The sequence below is a fragment of the Bombina bombina genome, chromosome 1 (assembly GCF_027579735.1).
Source record: "Bombina bombina isolate aBomBom1 chromosome 1, aBomBom1.pri, whole genome shotgun sequence".
Classification (NCBI taxonomy): Eukaryota; Metazoa; Chordata; class Amphibia; order Anura; family Bombinatoridae; genus Bombina; species Bombina bombina.
This window is the reverse complement of record NC_069499.1, coordinates 1,188,095,274-1,188,116,407: the sequence shown is the minus strand read 5'-3', so window position 1 is coordinate 1,188,116,407 and position 21,134 is coordinate 1,188,095,274. Positions and strand designations below refer to the sequence as shown.

The window sequence follows — 21,134 nt, the reverse complement described above, 5'->3', positions numbered from 1 at the left end:
GTGGAACTCTGCCTGCTGAATAGTGTTTAAAATCAAAAGAATGTTGTCTAGATAATGTATCACAAAGAGACCCTGGACCCATTAGCTCTGCAATAAGAGAAACTAAGGTCTTTGTGAATACTTGAGGAGCTGTGGATATGCCGAAGGGAAGAGCAGTGAATTGGAAGTACTGTCTTCCTATTGCACATCTTAGAAGTTGCCTGTGAACCTCTGTGAAAGGTATGTGAAAATATGCAAACTTTAAATCCACTGATAACAGATAAGCTGGTTGTGATATTGCTACATATTTGACTTTTTGGAAAAGTTGTTTTACCTGCATTACCGAATAAAAGCTTTTTATTGCATTACTTTCGGTCCATTAACAGCTGGATTTCTTTCACAACGGTGAGTCTATGTTTGATAACAGAAAAGACCCTGGATGCACAATGCTTATTACTGAAATGAGGGACTCCATCTTGACTTCTAGGAAGGAGTTTATACACATGAGGTCCAAGACTAGTCTCCAGTAATTGTTCTTCTCTTTTACTAGAAAGAGAGGAAAGTAGAAGCCCTGGAAATGCTGGCATACCAGAACCTCTTAAATTACCTCCTGTTCCAGAAGTTTCTGTACAAAATGGTGGATGGCTTGAAGTTTCAATTTGTTCTCTGGGAGTGGTGAGATTATAAAGCAAGGGATTTGAAGCTTCTTTTTTAATTCCAGTATATTGCCTCTCCTGAGAATCTGTAAGACCAATTTTCCGAAATTACCTCCGTCCAGATGTCTCTGAATCTGGAAAGCCTTCCTCCCAAAGGCATTTTGACAGGCGTACCTTCATTTTTTGTTCTGGCAAAGATTTGCCGCCCTAGTACGACCTCTACCCCTTGCTTGTACCTGTGTTTCCCAATCTGGAAGGTGAAAGGACCCCCCCTTCTGATATTGATTTTTCTGTATATGGGCATAAGAAAAAGATTTGTTAAACTTTGGTTCGTGTGGAAGAAAAAATAACTTTTCCCTCCTGAACATTTAGAAATCAGAGTATCAAGCTCTTTACCAAATAACATGTTACCTTCAAATGGTAGGCCCAATAAATTGATCTTGGCTTCCAAGAGATGAAGCCAAAGTGCTCTTCTTACCATGTTAGCTGTATTCACAGATCTGGCCGTTAAATGCGTTCTCAGAAACAGCAGATAATGAAAAAGCAAAAGCTTTCTTTAAATCTGAAATAAATAGACATAAATTTTTACAAATCTTTTGAGGTAGAAATACTTTGCATAGTATTAGAAGACCCGGTATCTGTAGTTTTAAAGCCAGAAAATAAAGCCAAGTGTGGATGCAAAAGAGCTCCCTGCTGCAAACAAAGTTTCTTAAAGGGACACTGAACCCAATTTTTTTATTTTGTGATTCAGATAGAACATGCAATTTTAAGCAACATTCTAATTTACTCCTATTTAAAAAAATTATTCGTTCTCTTGCTATCTTTATTTGAAAAAGAAGGCATCTAAGGTTTTTTTGGTTCAGACCTGTGGAGAGCACTTTTTTTTTTTTTATTGGCGGATGAATTTATCCACCAATTAGCAAGGACAATCCAGGTTGTTCACCAAAAATGGTCCGGCATCTAAACTAACATTCTTGCATTTCAAATAAAGATACCAAGAGAATGAAGAAAATTTGATAATAGGAGTAAATTAGAAAGTTGCTTAAAGTTTCGTGCTCTATCTGAATCACAAAATAAAAAAATTGGGTTCAGTGTCCCTTTAAGGTTATTCTCCATCTTTTTATCCATTACATCCCTAAAAGCTCCAGCATCATTTATAGGGAAATGTATTTACTTAATTAACCTAGAAATTGCTGCATCAATTTTAGGTGGAGTAGAAAATTGAAAATAGTGGTTTAGGTAAAGGAAAACTTTTGAAAAATTTCTCAGAAACTGCTTTTCATTTTTTGAAAATTCCTCCAAATAAATATTTTCTATAAACTCACTGGAAAGCTTTCAACAGAACCTCTCTTAGATTTAAACCAGTCTGAAGACACAGAAGGTTGTTCTACCTCAACACCTAAAGTATCTTTGATTCATTTAATAAATTCACATAATGTAGCAGTACTAAACATAGCAGCAGCGGGATCATTTGAATGTATTGAAGAAGCCTTGCCCTCAGAATCAGTGTATGGTAGTTGAACACCGTCAGAACAAAATGTATTTGCAGTAGCATTTCCACCAAAAAAGATGAAAAAGGCAATCTTTACATATTATCTTATCCTGACAACAGGGATTATCACATAATGCACAGGCTTGGGCTCTGGGCTTTTTAAAATAACTGCATTACCTTGGACAGTGTCAGGATCATAAACAGGCTCTGGTACCATGCTAAGAGGTTCAGACATTATTCACAACTGTAGAAAAATAAGAGGAGCCCAATATTGAAAGAACATACCAAGGTGCTTGAATACTGGAACAGCAACACTGGCACAAAGCCAGGGACTCACAGTAGGATAGGAGAATAACAGCCTGGAACATCCGAAATCTCCAAGGAACAAAATGGCAACTGCACAGCTACGCCCACGCCGAGATCAAGTTAAAGTGCACACACTTTAGAGGATCCTCAGGCGGAACCCCTGTGACTTCACGGAACATGGTGGCTCTCACTAAAGGCCTCTCTAGGGAAGACCTATACAGCGCTCCCACCATCCAGAATCCATGCACTGCAGGAGAAGCAAAGTATCGAGGTAAGTCTAACAGCCTGCCACTGCCCAGGATCGAAGAGAGGGTCTCCTAGACCTGTCCACCTTGAAGGCTGGGTCCAGATTACCTTTATATATAATCAGGGGAGTGGTCATTTCTATCCACGCCTCTTTGGGAAAGGGCTTCTCACTGGTAAGCGTTACCAGGGAGGGCCAAAATAAATAGGTTTTCTCAGCATATATTATACTTCTGGTATATGGAGAACTCAAAAAGCTTACTAGGTTCTTGAAAATTATACATTTTAAATAGGAACAAAATGTATGCTTACCTGATAAATGTATTTCCGGATATGGTGAGTCCACGACGTCCTCAATTACTGTTGGGAATATCACTCCTGGCCAGCAGGAGGTGGAGGCAAAGAGCACCACGGCCAAGCTGTTAAGTATCACTTCCCTTCCCATAAACCCGTCATTCGCTCGAAAGGAGATGGAAAAAAGAAGTAACACAAAGGTGTAGAGGTGTCTGAGGTTTTAGTCAAAATAAACTAGCTTAAAATAAAGGGTGGGGGTCGTGGACTTACCATATCCGGAAATAAATAAATTTATCAGGTAAGCATAAAATTTTGTTTTCTTTCCTAGGAGTCCACGACATCCTCAATTACTGCTGGGAACCAATACTCAAGCTAGAGGACACAAATGACCAGGGAGGAAGACAGGTAGACCTAAACAGAAGGCACCACCGCTTAAAGATCCTTTCTCCCAAAAGAAGCTTCAGTCGAGGCAAAAGTATCAAATTTGGAAAATTTTGAAAAAGTATGCAGAGAGGACCAAGTTGCAGCCTTACAAATCGGTTCCACAGAAGTCTAAATTTTTGAAGGCCCAAGAAGAAGCTGTAATTCTCAAGAGGCTGTTGACCAGCAGTCTCATAGGCCAAATTAATTATACTTCTCAACCGAAGAGAAAAAAGTAGAAGTAGCTTTCTGACCCTTATGCTTTCCTGAGAAACAAACCGGGCAGAGGACTAGCGAAAATCCTTAGTTGCCTGTAGGTAGAATTTTAGAGCAAGTTGTATAACAAACGTTCCTTAGAAGAAGAAGGAATAGGACATAAAGAAGGAACAACAATCTCCTGATAAATATTTCTATCTGAAACCACTTTAGGAAGAAAACCTAACTTAGTACGAAGAACCGCATTATCAGCATGAAATATAAGATAAGGCGAATCACACTGCAAAGCCGAGAGTTCAGAAACTCTCCGAGCAGAAGAGATAACAAAAAGGAACAAAACCTTCCAAGATAATAACTTAATATCTATGGAATGCAATGGCTCAAATGGAGCCTGTTACAAAACTCTAAGAACAAGGTTAAGGCTCCAAGGAGGAGCAACAGGCTTAAACAAAGGCCCGATTCTGACCAGAGCCTGACAAAAAGATTGAACATCTGGCACATCCGCCAGATACTTATGTAACAAAATAGACAGTGCAGAAATTTGACCTTTCAGAGTACTGACTGACAACCCTTTCTCAAGATCTTCCAGGAGAAAAGACAAAATCCTGGGAATGCTGACCTTACTCCAAGAGTAGCCCTTGGATTCACACCAATAAAGGTATTTACGACATACCTTATGGTAAATCTTTCTAGTAACAGGTTTCCAAGCCTGAATCAAGGTCTCAATGACAGACTCAGAAAAACCATGCTTATATAGAACTAAGCGTTCAATCTCCAAGCAGTCAGCTTCAGAGAAACGAGATTTGGATAAAGGAATGGACACTGTTAGAAAGTCCTTTCTCAGAAGCAACCTCAAAGGTGGAAGAGATTACATCTTCACTAGGTCTGCATACCAGATCCTGCGAGGCCATGCAGGAGCTATTAGAATTACCGATGCTCTCTCGTTTGATATGAGCAATGACTTGTGGAAGGAGAGCAAACGGAGGAAACAGGTATGCCAGACTGAAATCCCAAGGAACCGCCAAAGCATCTATCAGGGAGGCCTGCGGATCATTTGACCTTGAACCATACCTTGGAAGCTTGGCATTCTGTTGAGACGCCATCAGATCCAACTCCGGCACCCCCCCATTTAAAGGTTAACCTGGAGAACACCTCCCGATGGAGAGCCCACTCCCTTGGATGAAATGTCAGTTTGCTCAGGAAATTCAATTCCCAGTTGTCCACTCCAGGAATGTGGATGGCAGACAACAATTGTGAGCTTTCACCCACTAAATAATCCGTGCCACCTCCTTCATGGCTAAGGAACTCCGATTTCCTCCCTGATGGTCCATGTAAGCCACTGAGGTGATATTGTTTGACTGAAACCTGATAAACCGGGTTAGGGACAATTGAGGACAAGCCATCAGAGTAGGGCTGCAACTATCGATTATTTTCATAATCAATTAATCGGCCGATTATTTTTTCGATTAATTGACTAACCGGATAAAAAAAAATTAAAAAAAAAATCCTATATTAAATAAAATCCACACATTGAGTGTTATAAATATATACTTCAGACTAAAACTTTACAGTAACAACTGTTGGCCCATTTCTTTTTTAAGCAGCAGAACATTTTTTTTTATAATTAAGCAAAGCAAAACAACAAACTGTTTGAAAAGAGGTAGAACTAGTAATAGGTAGACTACCATTGTTTACCATTGTTCTGTTATTCACTCTTTCAGAAACTTTGCAATAAAATGCAAAAAAGTCAACATGATCACATGCTCCTGGCTGAGGCGGTCTCTCTTTTTGCAGCTATTTTGCCTGCATCAGAGAAGAGGAAAATGAAAAAAAGAAAAAGAGCGGTCCCAAAAACGTATGCTATTATAAAAGCGTATACTTTATTTCATATTTAAAACAGCATAGAATACAAAAATTAAAAGTGTAAGAAAAGGTCTAATGCGTTTCGGCTAGCTGTTGCCGTATTCATAGACAAATTATGATCACTGTCTGCTTTATATAGGTCCTTAATCAACCTGTTAGAGGTAGAGCGAAATAGCAGTATTATGCTAGTGGCACATAGATTATATGTGCGGTTTCCCCTACTCTGTTAATATGAGATCTGTTTGCATGTGTGTTCAGGGATAGTAAAAGGTTTTTATATATATTAGGTTGCATATCTGTACATGTTTTTCATCTAATGTCTAATGCCTATCTGTATTCATGAAATATGTACTAAGATGGTTTCACATTAGGTAGGAGTTAAATAGCTTGTGAATTTGGAGATTTTCTATCCTTAAAGATATGAGTTGTGTTCAGTTCAACTAGCCTCAGTGTCATTTCATGTGTCAGGAGTTAAGAGGTTAAATCAAACAGATAGAAATAATTAACAGGTTGATTAAGGACCTATATAAAGCAGACAAAGTGATCATAAGTTATGGTCTATGAATACGGCAACAGCTAGCCGAAACGCGTTAGACCTTTTCTTACACTTTTAATTTTTGTATTCTATGCTGTTTTAAATATGAAATAAAAGTATACGCTTTTATAATAGCATACGTTTTTGGGACCGCTCTTTTTCATTTTCCCTATCATGGGCTGTGAGGAGCCCCTGCCTTTTGGTCCCAGTATGCAAGTTTGAGCATTATCAGTATATTCACCCACTTAGCACGGATCTGATATTCAGGAGAGAGCGGAGCTGTAACTGAGACCGGAGATACCTACGTCACTTCCGGAAGTAAGTCCTGCACCCGCTGTTGGCAACGCTGGTGAATGGAAAGAGGTTGATGATTGCGTTTGCATTGTGGTCGCCATCTCTGCTGAGCCGAGGAAAGCCGCCCCAGAAGAGAGAAAATACAGTGATTCACTGCCGATGTCAGGTAACACAGTGAGGGGGTTCTTTAGCGGTGTGGCAGGTGAAGAGAGGAGTTTGAGTTTGGAGTATACCGGTGTCTCTGTCCGCCTATAATTGAAGTGCTGTGTGTCACTCCTTCTATTGCAAGTGTGACTTTGCCTATCAGAGAAGAGGGGCTCAGATGGTGTTGAGGTGCCTGAGATGCATAAGTAGGGTTTTGCCAATTTCACTAAGGTGGGATATTTATCTTTGTTTACTCTCCACCAATGCAAGGGGTCTCCTAAAGTAAGCCTGGACTTCATTCTGACATAAAAATATCTTGAATATCTATATGCAATGGCAAACAACCAGCTATAATGTTAAAGGGACACTGGACCCAGATTTTTTCTTTCATGATTCAGATAGAGCATGACATCTTAAGCAACTTTCTAATTTACTCATAAATTATCTTCATTCTCTTGGCATCTTAATTTGAAATGCAAGAATGTAAGTTTAGATGCCAGCCCATTTTGGTGAACAACCTAGGTTGTCCTTGCTGATTGGTGGATAAATTCATCCACCAATAAAAAAGTGCTATTCAGAGTTCTGAATCCAAAAAAAAGCTTAGATGCCTTCTTTTTCAAATAAAGATAGCAAGAGAACGAAGAAAAATTGATAATAGGCGTAAATGATAAAGTTGCTTAAAATCGCATGCTCTAAGTTTTAACGTGTAGCCAAGAAGTGAGGTGTAAAAGAAGGAGTAAAGGCAGCCGTGGTTTCCAGAGGAGGAGTCTAAGCGCAGGTCGTGCAGCGCTAAGCTCAGAGAAACTTCTACTCTCAGCTGTTGGTGGAGATTCCCGCGCCGTGCCCCAAACCTACTCTGGCTTTCTAAAATAATTAAAATCTTGCTTGTAGCGAAAGAAATCCAATTTTCTTCAGACACCAAAACTTTACCTCTATGCACAAAAAGCAAAGAGAATGACTGGGGTTTATGGGGCGGGAAGTGATACTTAACAGCTTGGCTGTGGTGCTCTTTGCCTCCTCCTGCTGGTCAGGAATGATATTCCTAACAGTAATTGAGGAAGTTGTGGACTCACCATATCTTAGGAAATAATTTATTATTTCAAGGCAATGGCATTTCAGAAATTACATAAATAAATGAGAGTGGAAGTTAAATATGAACCTGGACTTACAAGTGTCTATAAGCAGATTTCTGAGTAAATGGGAAAACTATTTTAAAGTGATGGTAAACTTCAGACTATAAGAATGTTGCAATGAAAAATATATTACCTTGCAAGTAAAACCACAAAATAATTTTTTCTAAAGTGTATACATAATTTAGAATAAAAGATTAATAATCCTAAATGGTATTGTCTGTTCCTCCGCCCCCTTCATTTCCTCTTTGGGCTTGACTGTGATGTATAGAGCATTCCCACCCAATCTCTAAATAGACTTTCTAAGGGCTCTTAAAAGGGGCTGGACTTCACTGGAATTGTCATTAAAAAAAAAAAAAAAAAAAGGGAGTTCATCCAAGTGGGTCGGCATAACATTGCAATAGAAGATTACTTTATGAACTAACATAACCCTTTCACAAAGATATGCATATACTTTTTTAATGGCAAAGATTAGTTAGTTAAAGTTTACCATCTCTTTAAAACACTGGAATTCAATTTTTTTCTCCCTTACTGGTTAAAAAGGAAGGAAGGAATCCAGTAAAAAAAAAAAATCCTATATATAAAAAAAAAAGCTATTCATACAAAGCTAAATAGGTTGATGCATAAAACTATTCCTCAACATGGCATGACATTGTCATGATTCCAAACCCTGTCTCTTTAAGGAGCTATGTTCCCTAAATTAGTCCTGGCTATAAAGGAGCCTGCAACATTCAATACCTTGCTTGGTATTGAAGTTGCATGCTTCCCTACACAGCCGATCACACTGAGGACTCTGAATTCTCCCTGTGCAGCACTACTCACGCTGTCTGCCCGACACCTTGCTACTTCCGGTTTCACGGACATCTGCACTTCCGGTTTACACAGCCAGGACACTGCAGCTCTGTAAGCTGCTCTCCCCTCAATCTATCTCAGCGGTTTGCCTTAAAACAATCTGAACCACCACTGTTAACTTTTTCTCCCTCCGGAGGTGAGTCTTTGCTGGACACTTTTTCCTTGATATTTTTGTCATAAAAACATTACTTTATCTTTTGTTTGCTGGACATTATCTCTTTTGTACTTTTTGTCACATACTTATTTTTTTGCTACAATTCTATTTTTTCCTTTTATTTTACTTTTGTATTTTTCTATTATGCAGTCTTAAACCTTTAGAACTAAAACTGTAATCCATTCATTTACTACTTTTGGTGAGAACCACAATCAAACTCACTTATATTGGCCACATACAGTTTTAGTTCTCATATCAAACTCCACTCACTCAGTTTATATGTGTGTGTTTTCAGATAAATGCCCACTATAGATTATGTGAGACACAACATTTATTTTATGGCCTGCAATAACAATTATTTTTTATATATTTGATCTAAAAAACTAACTGTAAGTTAGTGTGTGTTACAGAATACCAAGCCTTTAAAACAGAATGCTGAACCCTGCTGACCTACAGGCTCATGTCATGGAACTCTCACATAAAGTAGATCAATTGACACAGGGTCTTAGAGAACTACACTCAGAGAATTTAACCCTAAAAGGGATTATAAAACAAAAGGGTTTAACTCTCCTCCTGTTCCTCCTGAACCACCTATCAGCCCCCCTGAGCATTTTTCAGGCGATAGAAAAACTTTTAGACAGTTCTACAATGCCTGCAGAATGTTTATTACATTAAAACCAAAAACATTTCCTACTGAGAGAGTAAAAATTCTGACAATAATATCCTATTTAAAAGGAGAACCAAATGACCCCATACTTGAATCAGTTGATGAATTCTTTAGAGCAATGTCTGATCTATATGAAGATCCTCATAAACAATTGACAGCAGAAAACACCTTGCGTAGTCTAAAGCAGAACAAAAGATATGTAGAAGACTACATATCTGAGTTCAAGATCTGGCAAAGAGACACGCAATGGAACCAGATTTCATTAATAAATCAATTTAGATTAGGTCTATCAGACCCCATAAAAGATGAATTAGTTAGAATTGATCTCCCAGATTCTTTAGAGGCATTAATGGCCCTTACTATTAAGATTGATAGGAGATTCAGAGAGAGAAGATTAGAGAAACAAACACATGACACAGTAACCAGATATCATCCATCACGTCCTGTGACATATAGCCCAAGGGGTAATGCAGAGGCCATGGATATTGGGTTCATTAAAGGACCGCTAACCCCAGAGGAAAAGTCTCATCGCAAGGAACATGCTCTCTGCATGTATTGTGCCTCCAAGGATCATTCAGTCACGGACTGCCCATCTCTGAAGAGACAGAAATCTGGTGAGTCAATTTGTACTCTTCACAATTTTACACTTTCTACTCATAAACCAACTTATTTACTAGTTCCCATCTCGTTACAGTGGGAAAGACAGCGACTAAACCTTGAAGCCGTTGTGGACTCTGGCGCTTATGCCAATTACATTGACACCTCTATAGTAAAAAATAAAAATATACTGTTTGTTGTGAAACAAAATCCTGTTGCAGTACGTTTGATTGATGGAAAGTGTTTATCTACAGGTCCCATCACGCGCCAAACAATTCCCATACTCGTTAACATTCACAACAACCACCAAGAATACATTTCCTTTGATATAATCACCTCTCCTATGTTCCCGGTCATACTCGGGCTACACTGGTTAAGACAACACCAACCTATGATTCATTGGAAACATAATACAATAGAATTTAACTCGTCCTATTGTAATTCTACTTGTCTACTTTCTCACTCCATACTCCACATTAACCAAGATGAAGGGTTAATACCCCATCAGTATCAAGATTTCTCATTAGTATTTGACAAAGTAGAGGCAGAATCTTTACCACCTCATAGAGAGTATGACTGCCCCATAGAACTTATACCAGGGTCAGACATCCCATACGGGCACATTTTTCCTCTATCCCAAACTGAATTAGTGAGACTAAAAGAATACATAAATGAAAACCTTAGAAAAGGATTCATAAGACCTTCCACCTCTCCTGCAGGTGCGGGCATTTTCTTTGTGACTAACAAAGACAAAACCATCAGGCCTATTGTGGATTACCGTGAGCTCAATAAACGTACTGTAAAAGACCGTTATACTCTGCCGCTCATCCCTGAACTTATAGAAAGATTGAACGGGTCATCTATTTTCACCAAACTTGACCTAAGAGGTGCTTACAACCTTATTCGTATGAGTTCAGGCGATGAGTGGCTGACGGCTTTCCGTACGAGGTACGGACTTTTTGAGTACACGGTAATGCCATTCGGGCTTTGTAATGCCCCTGCAACGTTTCAACGTTATATAAATGACATATTTAGAGATATACTGGACACCTTCCTAGTAATATATCTTGATGACATATTAATATTCTCTAACTCTTTGACAGAACACGTAAAACGCGTAAGAACAGTTTTGGCACGTTTACAAGCACATAAACTCTATGTGAAAGCTGAAAAATGTATATTTCATAGTAATGATATTACATTCCTGGGGTACCATATCTCATCAAAAGGGGTTCAGATGGAAAATTCAAAGGTTCAAGCAATAATTGATTGGCCCATACCACACAATAAAAAGAATGTCCAAAATTTTTTAGGGTTTTCGAATTTCTATCGAAAGTTTATTAAAGGGTTCTCTCACATTGCTAAACCCCTAACTAATCTTACTAAAGATCATATACCTTTTGTGTGGTCCCCCTCAGCTAATGATGCCTTTAATTATCTAAAAAATGCATTTATTACAGCTCCTATTCTTGCTTATCCTGACCCTCTTTCTCAATATACTCTTGAAGTAGATGCATCTGAATATGCAATTGGGGCTGTACTTTCCCAAAAATCCAAAACCACCAATAAATTACATCCAATACCATACTATTCCCGCGTCCTCACATCTTCTGAACTAAACTATCATGTAGGGGAGAAAGAACTGCTCGCCATGAAAAGTGCCCTAGTTAATTGGAGACATTTATTAGAGGGAACCGCTGAACCTATCATTATCTATACCGATCATAGAAACCTACAGATTCTCAAAACCAACAGAACACTCACATCTAGACAGGTCAGATGGAGTCTTTTCTTTTCAAGGTTCAACTACATCATTACCTATAGGACAGCTTCCCTAAACACAAAAGCAGACATCCTATCCAGGCTACCTCCAAAACCCCATCAGGTTCCTCACACAGGTACTATTATTCCCCCTAACTTCATTATAGGCGGTATCGTAGATTTCGCAGATAAATTAAAAAGTGAACAAGACATCGACACAACAAAGGATACCTATAATCTAATTCCTAAAAATGATGGGTTACTTTGTTATCAAGGTAGGGCCTATATCCCCCCAATAATGAGATCGTTTATACTTTAACAGGTACATGATTCCAAATTCTCTGGACACCCAGGTGTTAATAAGACTCACAGACTGCTTAAACAATTGTACTGGTGGCCCAGAATGGTTTTTGATGTACAAAAACACATCTCTACCTGTAAGACATGTAAAAAAGATAGAAGACAGCCTCCAGGCTATCTCCTTTCTCTTCCTATACCCAAAAGACCCTGGAGTGAAATAGCCATAGATTTTATCGTTGAACTACCCAAATCTGGTGGTAACAACACAATTATGGTAGTGGTCGATCTATTGACAAAAATGTCCCATTTTGTCCCTTTCCATAAGCTGCCCACCAGCATGGAAACAGTGACATTGTTGCTAAATAATATAATCAAACTACATGGAGTACCCTCTTCTATCACGACTGACAGAGGGACACAATTTACCTCGCGTCTCTGGAAACAGTTATGTAAAACCCTTGAGATCGATCAAAGGTTATCATCTGCTTTTCACCCCCAGACCAACGGGCAGACGGAGCGTACCAACCAGTGGTTGGAAGAATATATCCGTTGTTTCTCTACACAACAACAGGATAATTGGAATGATTTGCTCCCTATCACAGAATTTGCACATAATAACACATATCACGCTTCCATCAAAGACACACCTTTCCATGCCAATTACGGATTTCATCCGTCATTTTGCCTACCCCTCGAAAGGGAAAGTGAGTGTCCTATAATAAATGATTTCACTAACTCCATTTCGGAATCTTTTACATTACTCTCAGAAAACATAAAAAAGGCTCAAGCACGTCATAAACATTATTATGACCTCCGACATAGAGCGTCCCCTACATACAGTCCTGGCGACTTGGTATGGCTATCCACGAGAAACCTACGTCTCACTGTGCCTAGCCGCAAATTCAACAAGCTATTTATTGGACCTTTTCCTGTAACCAAGGTTATAAATGAAAATGTTGTGACCTTGATTCTACCCTCACATTATCGTATCCACCCAACCTTTCATGTTTCCCTTCTCAAGCCATACCAGGCACTTAGGAATCATTCACCATCTTCCGTGGATGAACCCCCTCTAGCTCCTGAAGTAGAGTATGAGGTTGAAAGCATCCTGGACTCTCGTAAGGTATCCGGTAGACTCCAGTATTTGATCCACTGGAAGGGCTATCCCCATGAGGAAGATTCCTGGGAACCCTCAGTTAATCTCTCAGCCCCAAGACTAGTATCTCTGTTCCACCGCCGACATCCATCCAGACCGAAACCATGAACCACGGAGTGGTTCTTTAGAGGGGGTACCCTGTCATGATTCCAAACCCTGTCTCTTTAAGGAGCTATGTTCCCTAAATTAGTCCTGGCTATCAAGGAGCCTGCAACATTCAATACCTTGCTTGGTATTGAAGTTGCATGCTTCCCTACACAGCCGATCACACTGATGACTCTGAATTCTCCCTGTGCAGCACTACTCACGCTGTCTGCCTGACACCTTGCTACTTCCGGTTTCACGGACATCCGCACTTCCGGTTTACACAGCCAGGACGCTGCAGCTCTGTAAGCTGCTCTCCCCTCAATCTATCTCAGCGGTTTGCCTTAAAACAATCTGAACCACCACTGTTAACTTTTTCTCCCTCCGGAGGTGAGTCTTTGCTGGACACTTTTTCCTTGATATTTTTGTCATAAAAAACATAATTTATGCTTACCTGATAAATTTATTTCTCTTGTAGTGTATCCAGTCCACGGATCATCCATTACTTATGGAATATATTCTCCTTCCCAACAGGAAGCTGCAAGAGTCCACCCACAGCAAAGCTGCTATATAGCTCCTCCCCTAACTGCCATATTCAGTCATTCGACCGAAAACATGCAGAGAAAGGAAAAACCATAGGGTGCAGTGGTGACTGTAGTTCAAATGAAAAAATTACCTGCCTTAAAGTGACAGGGCGGGCCGTGGACTGGATACACTACAAGAGAAATAAATTTATCAGGTAAGCATAAATTATGTTTTCTCTTGTTAAGTGTATCCAGTCCACGGATCATCCATTACTTATGGAATACCAATACCAAAGCTAAAGTACACGGATGATGGGAGGGACAAGGCAGGTACTTAAACGGAAGTTACCACTGCCTGTAAAAAACCCTTTCTCCCAAAAATAGCCTCCGAAGAAGCAAGGTATCAAATTTGTTAAATTTGAAAAGTATGAAGCGCAGACCAAGACTCCGTCTTGTAAATCTGTTCAACAGAAGCCACATTTAAAAAAGGCCCAAGTGAAAACCACAGCTCTAGTAGAATGAGCTGTAATCCCTTCAGGAGGCTGCTGTCCAGCAGTCTCATAAGCTAAATGAATTATGCTTTTTAACCAAAAAGACAGAGAGGCTGCTGAAGTCTTTTGACCTCTCCTCTGTCCAGAATAGACAACAAACAAGGTGAACGTTTGATGAAAACTGTAGTAGCTTGTAAGTAAAACTTTAAAGCACAAACCACGTCCAATATTGTGTAATAGACGTTCCTTCTTTGAGGAAGGATTAGGATACAAGCATGGAACAACTATCTCTTGAGTGATGTACTTGTTAGATACCACCTTAGGAAAAAACCCAGGTTGGTACGCAGGACTACCTTATCCGTACGAAGGACCAGATAAGGAGAATCACATTGTAACACAGATAACTTGGAGACTCTACGAGTCGAGGAATTAGCTACCCAAAAGGAACTTTCCAAGATAAAGATTGATATCTATGGAACAAAAAAGGTTCAAACTGAACTTCTTGAAGAACCTTAAGAATCAGGTTTAAGCTCCATGGCGGAGCAACAGTTTTAAACACAGGCTTGGATCTAACCAAAGCCTGACCAAATGCCTGAACGTCTAGAATACCTGCCAGACGCTTGTGCAAAAAAATAGACAGAGTAAAAATCTGTCCCCTTTTAAGGAATTAGCTGACAACCCTTTTCTCAAAAACATCTTGGAGAAAAGATAATATCCTGGGAATCCAGACTTTACTCCATGAGTAACCCTTGGATTCATAACAATCAGATATTTACACCATATCTATGTTCAATTTTCCTAGAGACAGGCTTTCATGTCTGTATTAAGGTATCAATGACTGACTCGGAGAAGCCATGCTTTGATAACATCAAGCGTTCAGTCTCCAGGCAGTCCATCTCAGATTGATTCTATTTAGATGGTTGAAAGGACCCTGAGGTAGAGGGACCTGTCTCAGAAGCAGAGACCGTGATGGAAAGGATGACATGTCCACCAGATCTGCATACCAGGTCCTGCGTGGCTACGCAGGCGCTGTCAAAAACACCAAAGCCCTCTCCTGCTTGGTCTTGACCTCCGGAGGAAATCCCACTCCCCCGGAAGAAAAGTCTGACGACTTAGAAAATCCACCTCCCAGTTCTCAACACCTGGGATATGGATAGCTGATAGACAAGAGTGAGTCTCTGTCCAGTGAATTATTGTAAGACTTCTAACATCACTAGGGAACTTCTGTTCCCCCTTGATGGCTGATGTAAGCCACAGTCGTGTATATTGTCCGACTGAGTATGATGTACCTCAGAGTTGCTAACTGAGGCCAAGTCTGAAGAGCATGGAATATCACTCCCAGTTCCAGAATATTTATTAGAAGGAGGGTCTCCTCCTAAGTCCACTATCCCTGAGCCTTCAGGGAGTTCCAGACTGCATCCCAACCTAAAAGGCTGGCATCTATTGTAACAATTGTCCCATCTGACCTGCGGAAGGTCATACCCTTGGACAGATGGACCCGACATAGTCACCAGAGAAGAGAATCTCTGGTCTCTTGGTCCAGGTTTAACAGGGGGACAAATCTGTGTAATCCCCGTTCCTCTGACTGAGCATGCATAGTTGCAGCGGTCTGAAATGTAGACGTGCAAACGGTACTATGTCCCTTGCCGCTACCATTAAGCCGATTTCATTCATGAACTGAGCCACCGAAGGGCGCGGATGGGATGAAAAAAACACGGCAGAAATTTAGAAACTTTGACAACCTGGACTCCGTCAGGTAAATTTTCATTTCTACAGAATCTATCAGAGTCCCTAGGAGGGAAACCCTTGAGATTGGGGATAGAGAACTCTTTCCTTGTTCACTTTCCACCCATGTGATCTCAGAAATGCCAGTACTACGTCCGTATGAGACTGGGCAATTTGGATGTTTGACGCCTGTATCAGGATGTCGTCTAAATAAGGGGCCACTTCTATGCCCCGCGGTCTAAGGACCGCCAAAGCGACCCCAGAACCTCCATAAAGATTCTTGGGGCTGTAGATATCCCAAAGGAAAGAGCTACAAACTGGTAATGCCTGTCTAGAAAGGCAAACCTGAAAAACGATGGTGATCTTTATGCATCACAATGTGAGGATAAGCATCCTTCAAATCCATTGTAGTCCTCTATTGACTCTCCTGGATCATAGTTAAGATGGTACGAATAGTTTCCATCTTAAATGACGGAATTCTGAGGAATTTGTTTAAGATCTTTAGATCCAAAATAGGTCTGAAGGTTCCCTCTCCTTGGGAACCACAAACAGATTTGAGTAAAAACTCTGTCCCTGTTCCTCTCTTGGAACTGGATGGATCTCGTACACAATGTAAGAATGCCTCCTTCTTTATCTGGTTTGCAGATAATTGTGAAAGGCGAAATCTCCCCTTTTTTGGGGGGGGAATCTTTGAAATCCAGAAGATATCTCTGGGATATAAATTCCAATGCCTAGGGATCCTGGGCATCTCTTGCCCAAGCCTGGGCAAAGAATGAAAGTCTGCCCTATATAGGATCCGTTACCGGATAGGGGTCCGTTCCTACATGCTGCCTTAGAGGCAGCAGCAGGCTCCTTGGCCTGCTTATCTTTGTTCCAGGTCCGATTGTCTCCAGACCGCCTTGGACTGAGCAAAAATTCCCTCTTGTTTTGCCTTAGAGGAAGAGGATGCCACACCTGCCCTGAAGTTTTTAAAAAGGTACGAAAATTAGACTTTTTTTTTTTGTTTTTTTTTGGCCCTTGATTTGGACCTATCCTGAGGAAGGGCATGACCTTTTCCTCCAGTGATATAAGCAATAATCTCCTTCAAACCAGGCCCGAATAGGGTCTGCCCCTTGAAGGGAAGTTAAGTAGCTTATTTATTAAAGTCACGACAGCTGACCATGATATAAGCCATAGCGCTACAGTATAGTAAAAAACAGAATTCTTAGCCGTTAGTCTAGTCAAATGAACAAGGCATCAGAAAACAAAGGAATTGGCTAGCATAAGCTTGTCAAATATATTCATCCAATGGAGTCGCTTAACTGTAAAGCCTCATCAAGAGACTCAACCCAGAACGCCGCAGCAGCAGTGACAGAAGCAATGTATGCAAGGGGCTGCAGGATAAAACCCTGTTGAATAAACATTTTTTATCCATTGGATCTAAAAAGCACAACTGTCCTCGTCAGAGGAAGTGGTACGCTTAGCTAGAGTAGAAACTCTTCTCTCCACCTTAGGAACTGTCTGCCAGAAGTCCCGTGTGGTGGTAACTATTAGAAAACATTCTTCTAAAAAATAGGAGGGGAAGAGAACGGCACACCTGGTCTATCCCATTCCTTATTAAAAAAATTTTAGTAAACCTCTTTAGGTATTGGAAAAACATCAGTACACACCGGCACTGCATATTATTTATCCAGTCTACACAATTTCTCTGGCCCTGCGATTGTACACATTCATTCAGAGCAGCCAAAGCCTCCCTGAGCAACAAGTGGAGGTTCTCAAGCATAAATTTTAAATGTAGAAATATCAGAATCAGGTTAAATCATCTTCCCTGAGTCAAAAAAAAAATCACCCACAGACTAAGCATATTGTGAGGTAGTATCATACATGGTTCTTAAAGCGTCTGTATGCTCTGTATCTACCCCCAGAGCTAACTGCTTTCCTTTAATTTCAGGTAGTCTGACTAATACTGCTGCCAGAATATTATTCACCACCTTTGCCATGTCTTGTAAAATAAACGCTATGGGCGCCCTTGATGTACTTGGCGCCATTTGAGCGTGAGTCCCTGAAGCGGGAGTCGAAGGGTCTGACACGTGGGGAGAGTTAGTCGGCATAACTTTCCCCTCGACAGAATCCCCTGGTAAAAGAAACGCTATGGGTGCCCTTGATGTACTTGGCGCCATTTGAGCGCGAGTCCCTAAAGCGGGAGTCAAAAGGTCTGACACGTGGGGAGAGTTAGTCGGCATAACTACCCCCACGACAGAATCCTCTGGTGATAATGTTTTTAAAGACAAAAAATGATCTTTATTGTTTAACATGAAATCAGTACATCTGGTACACATTCTAAGATGGGGTTCCACCATGGCTTTAAAACATAATGAACACAGAGCTTCCTCTATGTCAGACATGTTAGAACAGACTAATAATGAGACTAGTAAGCTTGGAAAACACTTTAAATCAAGTTAACAAGCAAATATATAAAACGTTACTGTGCCTTTAAGAGAAACAAATTTTGTCAAAATTTGAAAAACAGTGAAAAAAAGGCAGTAAAACAAACGAAATTTTTACAGTACATGTAATAAGGTAACAGAGCATTGCACCCACTTGCAAATGGATGATTAACCCCTTAATGCAAAAAACAGATTAAAAAAAAAAAAAAAAAAAAAAAGACAGACGTTTTTAAAAACACACAACAAACTGCCACAGCCAACAGTGGGAAGCTTCAGTTAACTGTTTCTATGCAAAATTTAAGCCAGCCATGTGGAAAAAACTTAGGCCCCAATAAGTTTTATCACCAAACATATGTTAAAAAACGATTAAACATGCCAGCAAACGTTTTAAAACACATTTTTACAAGAGTATGTATCTCTATTAATAAGCCTGATACCAGTCGCTATCGCTGCATTTAAGGCTTTACTTACATTACTTCGGTATCAGCAGTATTTTCTTAGTCAATTCCATTCCTAGAAAAATATTTTACTGCACATACCTTATCTGCAGGAAAACCTGCACGCCATTCCCCCTCTGAAGTACCTCACTCCTCAGAATGTGTGAGAACAGCAAATGGATCTTAGTTACGTCTGCTAAGATCATAGAAAAACGCAGGCAGATTCTTCTTCCAAATACTGCCTGAGATAAACAGCACACTCCGGTGCCATTTAAAAATAACAAACTTTTGATTGAAGAATGAACTAAGTAGAAAGCACCACAGACTCTCACGACCTATCTATGTTGAGGCTTGCAAGAAAATGACTGAATATGGCAGTTAGGGGAGGAGCTATATAGCAGCTTTGCTGTGGGTGGACTCTTGCAGCTTCCTGTTGGGAAGGAGAATATATTCCATAAGTAATGGATGATCCGTGGACTGGATACACTTAACAAGAGAAACATTACTTTATCTTTTGTTTGCTGGACATTATCTCTTTTGTACTTTTTGTCACATACTTATTTTTTTTCTACAATCCTATTTTTTCCTTTTATTTTACTTTTGTATTTTTCTATTATGCAGTCTTAAACCTTTAGAACTAAAACTGTAATCCATTCATTTACTACTTTTGGTGAGAACCACAATCAAACTCACTTATATTGGCCACATACAGTTTTAGTTCTCATATCAAACTCCACTCACTCAGTTTATATGTGTGTGTTTTCAGATAAATGCCCACTATAGATTATGTGAGACACAACATTTATTTTATGGCCTGCAATAACAATTATTTTTTATATATTTGATCTAAAAAACTAACTGTAAGTTAGTGTGTGTTACAGACATATACTATGTACCCGAATACAGCTAATAAATAGGAAAAATATAACATCTAAATAAAAAACTTGATATACAGCACTCTTCAAATAGATAAATTGGATTCCTAAACTCCCTAGTTTCACTTCATCTAATAAGTTGCTGTATTTCTATATTCCATTACCAGGGCAGGTGGTTGCACTAGGAACCTGCATCTTTTCAGTATACAAATTCTCACCTCTCGGCTGCAGCCTCTCACTTTCTCCAGCTCACAGCCTTTTGTTCTTGTATTCCTTTTTTCCTGAATTCCCTGTGACTGATCACTTCATCCTAATTATTGATATCTGCAGTGATTACCTTCCTGTTTATCTCGTGTCTCAGCAGCTTTCTGTGCTTCACTCCATTTGGTAACAATCTCAAGGCACACTTCCTCTATGGAATCTTCTTCCTGTGGAGAAAGCCTTGATATGATACACATTTCCAAAAAACAAACAAACAAGAGGCCAGTATAATACTTAACAAATGATCATTTAAGCAAGAGGTACGAGACAGATTTGTCTGGGAATTAGAGCCCTAACTTCTGCTTACCAACAATAACCCCCATAGCCATGTACTAGTTTCCAAAAAAAAAAAAAAAAAAAAAAAAAAAAAAAGGAGAAGAAAGATAAAAAATAATAAGGGCCTGGCACCATGATTTATGAGCCCTACTTTTCCCTTGTGCTGCCCTGTGTGTGTATATTAACCCTTTGAGTGTCAACGACGGCTAATAGCCATCACAAATTTTCAGACTCAGGTGCCAACGACGGCTCTGAGCTGTCGATAGCACTCCCCCAAACTCCCCCATCCACTCCTACACCAGCGATCTGGCCTGGATACTCACAGGCATCGCCGGGGCTTCTCTCCCCTCCCGGTGACATCATTGCGCAACTTTATTTAAAACTGACAATTGTCAATTATAGGGAGATGGGGGCATGCTGCTTAGATGCCTGTATCTCAGGCATCTAAGAAGCTACAGACCCCCAAGATCCACCATTTGAAAGGTAATCATCTACCCTTTCCAATGACAATGGGTCTAGGATAAAAAATAAAAAAAAATAAAAAATAAAAAAAAAAGTATTTGGGGGTCTCTAAAGGAACATAAGATCAAAATTGCCTAGAGACCCCCCAAAACACATTTTATAAAAATAAACCTGTTTAAGTATTATAGCTAAATGATCACCGTGGTAACCAGCGTTAGCGCAGTGATCACCTAGCTGAGAAATGTTGCATTCCCTTTTACAATACGGACCAATATTATATTTGTAATCCCATAATCACCTGGATAATGTGGTTACAAATTAATAAATGGTAGAGGAATGTTATTTAAAAAAAAATAAATAATTTTATAATCACTCTTTTAGCGTGCATGGAAGATGAGTAAAACACCCTCTTTACGCAGCTCTCTCCATCTTTTAAAACTTCTGCATTTTTACTGCAAAGAAGCTTATTTTTTGCAATAAAAATTATATATTTTCTAGCAACATAATTCATTTA

At 39.7% G+C, this 21,134-nt stretch overlaps 1 protein-coding gene across 1 annotated transcript in view; it reads right to left on the bottom strand.

Annotated features, from left to right (window-relative positions):
* CCDC43 (coiled-coil domain containing 43) overlaps positions 1-21,134 on the bottom strand; it is a 183,426-nt gene that overhangs the window by 116,130 nt on the left and 46,162 nt on the right. Inside the window, exon 2 of the mRNA XM_053699960.1 lies at positions 19,959-20,049. Within this exon, the coding sequence (XP_053555935.1) occupies positions 19,959-20,049 (91 nt within the window). The remainder of the gene's footprint in view (positions 1-19,958; positions 20,050-21,134) is intronic.